Consider the following 13206-nt stretch of genomic DNA (forward strand, 5'->3'; position numbering starts at 1 on the left):
AGAGTAAGATCCAGACCATAAAGGACTGGTCCCCTCCAACTACCCAGACTCTGGTCAGAGCTTTCTTGGGCCTGCCTGGGTACTACAGGAAGTTTGTTAAGAACTATGGGTCCATTGTGACTCCTCTTAATGATCTGACATCCAAGAAGATGCCCAAAAAGGTTCAGTGGACAATATACTGTCAAAGGGCATTTGATGACCTGAAGAAGGCCATGTGCTCTGCACCTATCCTGAAGAGTCCTGACTACTCAAGAGAGTTTATTGTCCAAATAGATGCTTCTGAGTTGGGAGTGGGAGCTGTGCTTTCACAACTTAATGTAGATGGTCAAGACCAGCCCATTGCTTTCATTAGCAGAAGGCTGACCCCCCAGAGAGAAACGTTGGTCAGCCATTGAGAGGGAGGCCTTTGCTGTGGTGTGGGCCCTGAAGAAGTTGAGACCATACTTTTTTGGCACTCACTTCAAGATACAGACCGACCATATGCCCCTCTTATGGCTTAATCAGATGAAGGGTGAAAACCCCAAACTGGTCAGGTGGTCCATTTCCCTACAAGGGATGGACTTTACAGTGGAGCACTGCCCAGGGACTGACCATGGTAATGCAGATGGTCTCTCCAGGTACTTCCACTTAGAACATGAAGACACAACTGGTCAAGGTTAGTCTAATGTCCCTGCCTTTGGGGGGGGGGGGGTTGTGTAGGAGAGTAGGGTCTGCTATCCTATGGTCACCCCAAATTTTTGATTTTTGCTTCACTGGTTTATGACTTAATGTGGCTGTGGGCCTGCTAATCAGACCCACAGCCTGCTGTTCTCTCTCTAAATTGATGCCAATGCACTTTAGGTGCATTACGAAATTGGAACTGGTTCACCTTATTGGCCCCTGTAACAGTGTACCCAGGTACCCAGGGCATAGGTGCTTCCAAGGCCTACCAGGGGCTGCAGCACGTATTGTGCCACCCCTGGCCTGGCCTCCATATTTGACACAACTGGCTGATCACTCAGCTGGGGTAAGTCGGTGTAACCACCCCTTACTTAGGTATAGTATGCCTATATCTAACTTAAAATGGACACATATGTTCCTATCAGCCACTCCTATGGAAGGCCTCGTCAATCCTGGAGGCAGAGTGCTTGGAAATATGTGAGATGGTGCTCTGGCATGAGCTGAGCCTGTCTGCAGCTTTCGGAACCATGTCCTTTAGCTGTTTCATGATACTGCCATACCATATACTCTTAAGTGCATTATAATCCTCGCGGTTAAATGCTATCTTTGGTTTGGCTTTATCAAAACATGTCGAGTAAGGTGTCATACGAATTGAATACTACCCCCTCGCCAGTTCTGGCGACGGGGGTAGCATTCCACCCTTCTAGAGGGACACGACATGTACCTAACCTGAACCCCGGTTAAAATTAAACTGAGCCTTAGCATCACAAAATGGATGCTGCCACCACAGACACAAGTCTGACCTCCTGCTTCTGGGAGTCCTTCCAGCGAGGGCAGCTTGGACAAAGGGTTTCCTGCCTTGGGAGGTGCTAGCACCACCCCAGACAGGATTTTGTGTATTTGGTAGGACGGGGCTGAATAGAATCAGACATGCCTGGGGCACACAAGGTGTCCCCGTACATTTGCCAGTTCAAACCGGTGCTGGGGCTTTCCAGCCCCAGTCCTGGCGCGAAGCTGGACAAAGGAAAGGGGGGGTAACCGCCCCCCTTCCTGGTCCCACCCAGAGGAGGGACCTAGTAGGTGATCCGGCCCCTAGAATTGGAATAAGAGTAGGAGCTGTGTCCTGAGACTTCAGATCATCCTGAACTCGACTTGAAATAAGAAGAAAACTGGACTTCGACATTCTGCTGCACAGAAGACTGAAGAGAATCTCCCTTGTGGCCAAGGAGTGACCACCCTGTGAATACAGGCACCAACCAGCAACTCGATGTCTGCTTTGCCGCCACCTCCCGCCGGAGCCTGAGCTCAGAGCCTGTCAAGACCCAGACTCTCAGACATCTCACAGCCCGATCCACAGTCCCTGCAAAGAAGGGACCCGTGGAGGCACCGAGAGACGTGGGACCGGACCTCTTGAAAGACCCCCGAGAAGCTGACTGCGCAGCACTTGAGACACCCTCGATGCTGTGCTTTGGGGTTTGAGAAGCCACAACCTCGTGCAGCATTTGCACCGAAGATCATCCCCCCAGCATCTCCACGATCTGCGTGGGGCCCTTTTGCACTTTGCCACTCGACGCGCCATCCCGGCCACTTGCCACGAGGCTAGCGGCCATCTTGGCAACGAAAACTATGACTTACACCGCTGGTCTGGTCGCTCCAGACTGGCCCTTGCTCCCCTAAAAAGGAGCACCCGCTCTGACCTTGCTGGTCCGAGTGAGAAGCTTGAATCGATTCCTGCGTGGCTTGCTTTAGCCAAGGCCTGTTTGCTCCAATCAAGTTGCCGACACTCCCATCAGCGAGAGCCTTTGTGGGACAGCTCGTGAACGACTCCTGGACGTCCTTGACCTCTTCGTGTCCACGTGGCTGCAGAGACAATCTTCACCTCTTCGCCTGTTTGCACCCGACATTGCCTGGTTCCTTCCTGGTTCCACGGCAGGTTAGCCCAGCACCATGTGACTCTGGGCAATAGCTCGCTTAATCTTCCCGACGGCCCCCCAGCGCCTAGAGACCCTTACGGGTGATTGTGCGCTTTACAAATGTGGACTTTACTTTACTTTACTGGCTAGTGACTTTGAACATTGTCCGCTCTGCTTTCAGGTCTTCACCTCTTCAGATCCACCCTTGGATCCACGGGAACTCTTCTCGACGACCCGCCTGCAGCATCTTCAGCTCCAAGCACCATCGACCTACGTGACGAAACCCGACACTACTTCGCACCTGTGCACCCGCTTCCTGTGGGTGAGGTAACTCAGCAACGCCGGTGTTCCCACACTGGTATACACCTCTAGTGCCTGTGTCTAAAGTTTTATCCTTGTAGGTCCATCAGGAGGTTCCTAAAACACTAAGGGGCAGATTTATGATGACTGGCGCATCCCCAGGGATGCGCCAGTCATCCTGCGCCGCTGCTCCGCCACCCATGGTGCGCCGCATTTACAATGCGGCGCACCATGGGGAAAAAACGGCACAGATGCGTGACGCATCTGTGCCGTAAAGGTGGCGCATTGCTGGAGCTGCGTCGCAAGCGCGACGCAGCTCCAGCAAGGCTCGGAGGTGCCCCATCTCCACAATGCTGCGGCAAGACCTACGCCTGCTTCAAGCAGGCGCAGGGTTTTGACGCAGCATTGTCCTGAAAGTGACTGAGTGAAATCTCATAGATTTCACTCAGCCACTTTTAGGAGGTGTTCCTGCGCAGGAACGCCCCCCCCTGCGCAGGAACGCCTCCTTATGGTGCAGGGCTTTACAACGTGACGCATCTCCTAGATGTGTCACGTTGTAAATAGGGCACATTGTTTGCGCCGCCGTTGCGTCAAATAAAGTGACGCACTGGCGGCGCAAGTCCTTCATAAATCTGCCCCTAATTTTGTAACTATTAAGCACCATTGACATTCCATTGGTGCATGCGTGCGCTTTCCGCACTGCACCGAGTCCCGCGGGCCTTTCCCGACTACATCACTGCTAGTCTCGAGCAGCTCCAGCGATTCCCCAGGCCCTAGGCCTCTTCACTTTCCCCATAGTGGTTCTTATACCACTATTTTAGTATATGGTTTAGGTGGCCCCTAGGGCTCATCCATATTCGTGCAACTTTTGTATATTTAAACTGTGTTTTGTTTTAACGCATTTGCTTCTGTGCTCATAAAGAGTATAGGGTATATTTGTAGAAAGAAATCTATATATATTTTCAATATATATCTGTGTGGTGTCCTTTCATTTGGTATTCAAGAGGAATGTGTATGGTAAAACAGCTTGCTTCACATGCCTTTACAGAGTTTATCCTAAGACTGCTTAGTCCATGCTACCCCTAGGATAGCTTGTCTATAAGGTTGACTTTACAACCTCCACCATAAGGGTTGCTTGGCATGGTACAAGGTGATCACTAGAACTAGTGAGCATCATATACCAGGCCAACTTCTCACAGAGGGTTGCAAGAGAAATCTTCTATTTAAAGTCCACCTCCTTGAAGATGACTCTGGGGGGAGGTCTAGTTTCAAGAGTATGGCACCATGGTCAGATATATGTATGGGTAGATATTCTATTGAGCAAATTTATATAAGATCTGAATATTCCATAAACATATGGGCTATTCTGGAATAGTAAGCATTCTTCTTGCTGTAAAAGGAGTATTCCCTTCTCTCACCCATTTTTTTCTGACATACATCACAGAGGTTAAACTTCTTCATTATGGTCAGAAGATGGGCTTTAACACGCGGGACTGCTACCTGCATTCTGGGGGAAGACCTGTTTAGTTTATTACTTATAAGAAAATTAAAATATCCACCCAAAATCAGAGAAGAACCATAGTCGGCTAATGCAAGACAAAGGTTAATCAGGGGAGTAATATCATCCTAATTAGGTCCAAAGTAGCTGACTAATGTATGTTTTGTCTCCCGACACTTGATTTCTGCTATGACCCAACGCCCGCTATCATCAACCTGAGACTTAACTAACTCCAGATCTTTGAAGCGCTCCTCTAAAGCTGCATGAAAAATGCATGTGGAAGCCAAGTTGCGCAAGGTAGTTATGTACTGTTCGACCGACTCATACTACCTTTGCATCCATCTCCCGAAGTGATATCGTTCAAGGACAGTACTCACTTTGGAGACGGAAATGTAAGTCCAACTTTTTGATGCAGATCTCGTATTCATTAAGAGTGGCAGAGTCACTATCAGAGAGTTCAGGAAGATGTTCAAAGAATTCTTGTCCCTCAGAGCCCAAACAATGGATTAAAAATGAGGCTTTCCTCTCTGTGCTTAAGGAAGTGCCACAGACACGAGCATAATGTGTGAAAACCTTCTTCCACTTCAGCCACGAGAGAGGAGGAACTCCTGGAGAAGGGGCAGTGGCATTTTGCATGATGTATGTACTATGTTTTGACATAGTTACTACTTAAGGGTGAACTTCAGTGATCTGCGTACAGTGCACAATATCCACAAACTTTATAAGCTGTGCGCATCAGCGAAACTGCGTGAAACTTCAGCAATTAAAATTTAGGCCAATGCGCACAACGCCAGAAACTGTATTTGCTGTGCGCATTCGCGGAACCATCAGCCCAATTACTGATGGCACATATTTATATAGGGAGGAGTCACTTTAGTCTGGTGCTTAATTACATGTGTAGATGTGAGTCTGGTGGTGTCCGATAACTGAAAGGCAAATATTTGTTTACATACAATTTCATATATGTCTGAATTATTATTCCTATTACTGTGCCTTCTACCTTGAGAAGGCCCATCCTAGACCACTGTGTGGACAAAACACATGCCGACAAATCGAGGACAAAGGGATTACGACATGGTCTAGGGACACTTACAACAAATCCTACATCAAACCTCACATTTAACTGATGGAGCGCAAAGAGCGATATAAAGCAACATACTGAGAAAAAGTAACCTGGAGAATTACGCATACTATAGTAAATTTAAAAAAAAAACGAATAAAGAACTTCATAACCACAGCTGTGGGACCAGGGAGCCGATTATTTCTCAATATAGCCCTTCTTTGCGATTACCTTACAGTGCTCACATTATCATCCGCGCTAGAAGAGATGGGAGACTGGGGTGTCTGGTTACAGAAGCTCATTTACATACAAAGGGGGTGACAGCCTGTTCACAACTCACAGTACAACTTGTTTACGTAAAAAATAATTGTTCACAGACCAGGGTTAAGTCTTAGGTCTCTTCTTCATTTTCTTCAATATATCCTGCACCTTGCTCTCTTTTTCTCTTTCTCTCATTTCAATTTATCTTAAATTACTAAAATTCACTATTGCTTTATCAGCACAGCACAAGTCGAGGGTCGACACAGTTTGATGGGGTCCCCCCACTAATATCTAGAAGAGGTACTCAGTTCCACCTAGCTCCTTAGCCTGTGACTGGGAATTGTTACTTTGTTTCTTGCATCTGCAGACATAGGCCTCAGAGTGTTTGTAACTATCCGTCCCACTAGCAGCGTCCCCTTTATTTATTTGTGTGAGTGGCACAAGAGAGGAACAAAGAACTTGACAAATTAGCCCTTCTTTTGCTTAATGCACTGTAAATGTGAAACACTTTGGGACTTAAGGGCTGGATAAAGAACAACGTCAGGAAACAAACGCAAATTAAAAGCACATTTTATTTATTTGTTGAAAACTGTTTAAACATGTAATTTCCAAGTTCTACATATCTGTTTAAAAATATTTACACTTTCAGTCATTTCCGAGTTTAGTTAATAACTTCTAGTGGGAAAAACACATGATGTATAATAACTCTGAAACCAAAAACTGATTTTTACATTATTTTATGTTTCTAGTTTTTAAAACATGCCATCAACCTTTCATGTGAAAATTATTATAAGGGCCTGACATTACTTTTTGTGACCTCACTACATATGACGTCATTGTGATTTGCATATGATAATGGGATCGTTCACTATTTTCCTTAATTGTGCCCCTTTTATTGGCATGACATGGATCTATAGGTATTAAAAATAAATATATAAATTCACAGGTATTCAGCCCGTTTCTCTGCTGATGTCACACATTGACAGTATTTGGCTGCTTCTCTATTTTTAGGTGAATACAAATCACCTGCCATTCCCCAATTCCAGTTCTCTTTCTTTTTCTCCCCCTTTCTTTGTCTCTCTTCCTCTCCTTGTCTCTCTCCCTCTCTGTCTCCCACACACTCCTGTTAGTGTGAGCTTCATGAATGTCACTGCCACTTCTGGCATTCATACGACAAATCCTTCAGAACATTTGAGATCAAGGAACAATCTGTGTGGAAGACGAGTTGCCCGGAGTGCAGCAGATTGTCCTGGCACATATATGCTTTTGATGTGGGATTTCGCTATTTCAGCACATTCTTCAAACAGAGTCTACTGCTAGAGTTTGGCAAGGCATAAAATGAATAGGGAGAGGCAATTCGGAGAGGAGCCACGGGTCACACTTTTTTATAAGGCCCGAGGCACAAGCTGATCCAACAACCAATTACAGTGTGTAAAAGGTGAAGCAAACGTTACTTAAAAACTAGATATATGCTCTTTTATATCTAAAAATAGGTTATTTCTTGAACACCTGTGCTTCGCTTTAGTTCATTCCATATACTGCAGTGGCATTTGTTAATAGTAATGCATACATTTTTCCAATGAAGTTTCCCATCTCCAGAGCCCTGACAACATGTCCACTCTGGTTGTGTTTGGTTTATAGGTTTTATCACTAATCCGACAAGTTAGCTGAAAATGTTGTTAGTCCCAGTATTGTTCAGTGTTGCTTTTACAGGAAGTGTGAAAGGTGCGATTGAATGTTTTTCTTTGTATCTCTCCTTCACCAACTAAAAATCAAGATTGTTTCTTTTCTTTTGATCCACATTGTGCTCGCCTCCCACTGTGTATCCTGGTGCATTGTGCCGCTTTGCTATGTGTACCAAAGTGAACAATCACTGGAAAAAAACACTTTTATATTTCTGCAAATACTGTTACCTGTTTTTCTTCTTTACTGCTAGTTGGGCCTTCTATCATCTGGTATTTCAATGTCCCACATAATTTGAAATGTAATTTTTCCGTAATTCATTCCTCTCACAATAACTGTGTGTTCGCTGATGTCTTTGTAGGTTTTCTAATCGACTAAAGCTCTTTACACATTCACTGCATTTAAATGTTTTTTTTTCTCCTGTGTGAGTTCGCTGATGATACCTTAATGCTGAATAGCCGCGAAAACAACTGTCACACTCATCACAATGATAGGGTTTTTCCCCCGTGTGTGTTCGCTGATGACTTTGTAGCTGTGATAATCGACCAAAGCTCTTCTCACATTCATTGCACTTGAATGGTTTTTCTCCTGTGTGAGTTAGCTGATGATTCCTTAATGCAGAAGAGATGCAAAAACTACTGTCACATTCACTACAATTATAGGGTTTTTCCCCCGTGTGTGTTCGCTGATGACGTTTTAGGTCTGATAACTGACTAAAGCTTTTCACACATTCACTGCAGTTGAATGGTTTTTCCCCTGTGTGTGTTTGATTATGTTTTTGAAGGTGAGATAACTGACTAAAGCACTTTGCACATTCACTGCACTTGAATGGTTTTTTCCCTGTGTGTATTCGCTGATGTGTTTGAAGGCTTGATAACTGACTAAAGCACTTTGCACATTCACTGCACTTGAATGGTTTTTCTCCTGTGTGTGTTCGCTGATGACTTCGGAGGTTTGATAGCTGACTAAAGCTCTTTACGCATTCACTGCACGTGAATGGTTTTTCTCCTGTGTGTGTTCGCTGGTGTCTTAGTAGTTCTGATAACCTACTAAAGCTCTTGACACATTCACTGCACTTGAATGGCTTTTCCCCTGTGTGTGTTCGCTGGTGTCTTTGTAGTTCTGATAACCTACTAAAGCTCTTGACACATTCACTGCACTTGAATGTTTTTTGTCCTGTGTACGTGTGCTGATGAAACTTGAGAGGTGATGTCAAACTAAAGCTCTTGCTGCATGCGTATGATTCTTCTTTCTTGGTTAGTGTCTGTGGGTCGGGTATATATTTGTCTCCATCCCATGACTGCATTTCCTGATGGGCCAACATGGCTGATAAAGCACTTGTGTTTTTCTCACACACTTTATATGTGCACAGTCTTTTAAATGTTTGATTTCTGTTTTAACAATAAAATGCAATTGTCACACTCCTAATATGTAGAAGGTGTCTTTGTAGGAGATTATGCCTTTAGATTGGATTATGGCTATGCACGCCTGCGGGTAAAGATGTATCTTCCTTGTGGCCGGTGCAAGTTGGGACAGTCTGTTGTATTGTAGATTGAAGAACTCCTCTTTCCTTTTCCCTGTCAGTTGTCTGGCTCCCCTCTGTTGTGTTTTTCTCTGGTTACTGTGGTTTGGCCAGATAGAGTTTACAATTCACCTAAAGCACGGAATGATGGCTTGTCATCATATTAGAAAACAGAGCACTGCGGTAATCACATCATACCGATCCGATGATCAAAGATGTTGTTGGACACTTGTTTATACAGGAGACAGTTTTTTGTTGTTGTCTTAATTTTCCTAATGTAATTTCTTCGTCTTGTGGCGTGGAGGTGCACAGCTCAGACTCTTACAATCACTGAACTGCCCTTGATGCTTCATCCGGAATCTGTCAGTTTGTGTGTAGGTTCCCCTGTCGCCGACTGCGCTGATCTTTTCCTAAATACTGTGGCTCATTATTTCTGCTATTATTGAAGATTTACAGCATTAGCTTCATTATTGATGGTCATTTCCTACATTCACGGCTTGTTTTCTGTTGGATGTAAAGATATTTAAAATTACTAAATTGAAACATATTGGAATGAGAATTCACAATGTTTAACTGATTGTAGAAGACATTTCGGGGGAGAACTACCAAATCTCCACACAATCCAGTGCTGCCCCCCACCCCCTTGGTCAAAAAACAAAACAAAAACAAGTTTCGCGCTGGAAAGTAAATTAGGAAAAAAAGATTTTGCACTGTTTTGTGCCACTTTTGTGACGCAAACACAGTGCAACATCTTAGTAAATCTCCCCCTTCTTATTTACAGCATTTGAAACTTAGCAAGGAATTTTCATTATACACATATATTTAACTAAATGTTCTGTTGATCATGTGACATCTTATTAATGTAAGAAAAGAGGGGATTTACCAGTGTTCACAGAGTAACTTAGCAAAGTAAGGGCGCTCACGAGGCACCCTTGTGCTAGAGGTATAGCTTAAGATAGACTCATATGGTCAAGATTTCATTTAAACAACAATAGAGTTTAGAAAAAGAGATGGATCAGGTGGGGCTGAAAAATCCCCAGTAACTCTTTACGAAGTATTCAAGAAAAGTAACTCCATTCACACACTTCTTCTCGTTCCTTTCCTATTCACTGAAGATCATCTCAAATACCATCTCCTGTCTTTACCTTGCTGTTCATAAGTCACCTTAGACATTTTAAACAGCTCCCTTGGTTCAAGAATTTCTGGTTTCTTCGTACCTTGAAATTGGAACATTATTGTGAGTTGAGAGGGGTTTCCTATTGTCATAACATCTGTCCATCTCCCTGAAACTAGTGCAGCTTACAGCGCCTGGTTCTGGCCCTGAAAGACAACTTTCAAAAGCAAGTCTTAAGTTATTCCTAAAGTAGATAAAGTTCTGTAAGATGCAGCTCCTTTGGCGCTTTTTGTAAAACGGAACGAGGGGCTCACTGTAAGGCCCGTCCTTTATATTATATGCGTAGATAAGGCAAACAAACGTTGATTCATTGAATTTAATATTCAACGATATCAGTCATTTAGTACTTATAGAGAATCCTTCACAACTAACCCTTGGCGAAGTATTACGCTACGCTTGTGTAGTTTGCGAAGTTTGCGCTACTTTGACCTAAGCGAATTGCACGTAGCACAGTGCAAACACGCATAGCAAAGTGTAGTGTAGTGCAAAAGTCATTTTTTGCATGCTCGCGGTCCTCGACGTCAAGTTGGCGACCGCGAGCGAGCAAAAATGACATCCCGGCGAGACTTTTTCCTCGTTTGTGATCAGCTACATCAAGTTGCCGATCGCGAGCGTGGAAAATAAACCTCTCTTGAGATTCTCAATGCAGGGAGGTCAGGTTTCTCATTGCGAGTGGGCGCGTATGGTCGCGATCGCTCGCGATGAGAAACTACCAGTTTACATTGAGAAAGCTGCTGCTCGAGTAGAAATCTACCGCTTGCACTGTGCAAGATGCGGTTTGCACTGATTGCACAGTGCTAGCAAGCATCCCACACTGTGCAATCAGTACAAACATAATTTTGCACAGTGCACTACGCAGTTCACCTAGCTACGCATAGCTCGCGTAGTGCGAAGTACACTTCGCATAGCTACGCGAACTACGCCCAGGGTTAATCACAACCAATAATTTACCTGACATATCCCCGCAACCGATGTGTGTATATTACTCTTTTCCCCCTCTTTTCCACCATTACATAGTATCTGGCATGATGTTGTCCGTTAGGGGCCCAGGATGCTACTTTGTGACTGAATATGCATTTGGCAGAGCGGGAGGAGGTGTCAGTTATCCACAGATGATGCGGCGTTTGTGCCTTTCCATATTTCTCATATTCAAGTTTACCTTATTTCCTGTCCTTTGGACCCCCTACTGCCCTCTGGCTGTGCACTCACTCTGTGGGGTTCATCAGAAGTCAGATAACGGCCTGATAGTCACAAGGCCATGGTTCTTACTTTTTCTACAACACTGATTGCAGACTTAGGGACTAGTTAGGAGTTTGTCCAACAGATTATTACCTCAAAACCGGGGGTGGGTGAGGAATTCTGCTCTGCCGGCGGAGTTCGCTACAAAAAACTCCACGAAGTGATGCACAACTGAGTTTTTTTTCTCATGCGGTTCGCCATCTGTAAGGTGGTAAGCACTTGTGAGAAAAAATAACGTGCCAGACCTCCTCCTGATGAGATTTCTCATTGTGGGAGGTCGCAGCAGGTCGCGACCCCTCGAGTGTAGAAATCTGCCATTCTCATTGATGAAGCTGCCACTCGAGTAGCATGTCAATTTGAGCATCAGGAAGCAGTAGCGCCCTCTGGTGCGACGCGTAGTGCCGTTCGTGCTGAATTTACAGTGTGGGACACACTCCTGGCACTAAAAATCAGTGCGAGAGCGCAACTTAACAAACTCTGCCACTTACGGAAGTCCGCCGAGTACGGCAGAGTTTTTCTGGCACTTCGTGGAGTTCTGCAGAGTAAAACTCTGCAAACTACACCAAGACCTAATCAAAATGTGACAGATATCCTGTCTGCCTTATTATAATTGCCACAGGATGTAAAGCATTTTTTTTTAAAAAGGGTCGGGCAGGATAGCTGTCACATTTGTGATGGAATAAACCATTTGCGGAAAACTAAATCAGTTGGTGTACATTGTGTCCAGTGTGGCTAGCTGGGCTTGAAGGATCTTGTGGTTTGTGGATCTCTCACTGCTTTGAGGTCACCGCCAGGCAGACCTTCTGTCAGCCGTGCCTTGTGCAGATCTTCCTTTCTAGGCAGCACTTCTGTCAGCGGTGCCTTGTGCATATCTTTCTTTCTAGGCAGCACTTCTGTCAGCGGTGCCTTGTGCATATCTTTCTTTCTAGGCAGGGCTTCTGTCAGCTGTGCCTTGTGCATATCTTTCTTTCTAGGCAGGGCTTCTGTCAGCTGCGCTTTGTGCAGATCTTCCTTCCAGGCCGGACTTCTGTCATCTGTGCCTTGTGCAGATCTTCTTTCCAGGCAGGGTCTTCTGTCAGCTGCGCCTTGTGTGGATCTGCTTTCCAGACAAGGGCTTTTTCCTCAGTGATCAGTTCAAAGGTCGGGAGAGGTAAAACTGGTCTAGGTCATCTTCTTTATTGGAGTTTAACTGGTCAAGCAACAGAGCTCGAGCTCTGAGATGAAGGAGAGTCTGGATTTTCTTAGCTCCGTAGAGCATTGGGACAGTCCTACCACACCTACCACACACTACAAGACTCGAAGAGTCATCGCTACAAGTGCTGCTCCAAGGTTTATTTCAACCACTTTATCTGAACATCCCCTGGCAAATGCCAACTAGAGAATAAACATCCTGCTTTTCAAGAACCTCGAGGTACATGGTCTTTCTCTATCTGTCGTAACTGAAGATGTTAATTCTTGGTAACATCAATCCCCTTTGGACAAGGTCCTCCATTTTGCTATCAGAATGTAACTCATCCTGCGTAGACACAAACCCTTAAGTCCGTATTGCATGAAGCTGGGTGGTTCTCACCCAAAAGAGGGCCCTCCACAAATTGCTGCCATTTTCTTACACACCCTGGACAGCCGTGGCAACACACAGACCAACTAAACCCCCTCAGGGATCACCAGTCAATCTGCCAGGATCAAGAATCAGATCTTCCAACCTTTTCTGTTACCGTCTCTGGATCGGCCTGTCTCTGGGATTCGTGGAAGCTTCACACTCAAAGTTGCCTTTTAAAAACATCTCATGAGGGTGGAAGAAAAGAACAATAAGTGACACGCACTGCACAGAAGTGTAAATAAATCTACCAGTATGAATTTTGTACCATTGTCATACTGCTGTTGTTTCGACATGGA

The 13206-nt window shown here is 44.9% G+C and overlaps 1 protein-coding gene across 1 annotated transcript in view; it reads right to left on the reverse strand.

Annotated features, from left to right (window-relative positions):
• LOC144806445 (uncharacterized) overlaps nt 1-13206 on the reverse strand; it is a 224137-nt gene that overhangs the window by 110338 nt on the left and 100593 nt on the right. Inside the window, exon 2 of the mRNA XM_078672811.1 lies at nt 7766-8598. Coding sequence (XP_078528937.1) covers nt 7766-8598 — 833 coding nt within the window. The remainder of the gene's footprint in view (nt 1-7765; nt 8599-13206) is intronic.

Source organism: Lissotriton helveticus, chromosome 1_2 (genome assembly GCF_964261635.1).
Source record: "Lissotriton helveticus chromosome 1_2, aLisHel1.1, whole genome shotgun sequence".
Taxonomy (NCBI): Eukaryota; Metazoa; Chordata; class Amphibia; order Caudata; family Salamandridae; genus Lissotriton; species Lissotriton helveticus.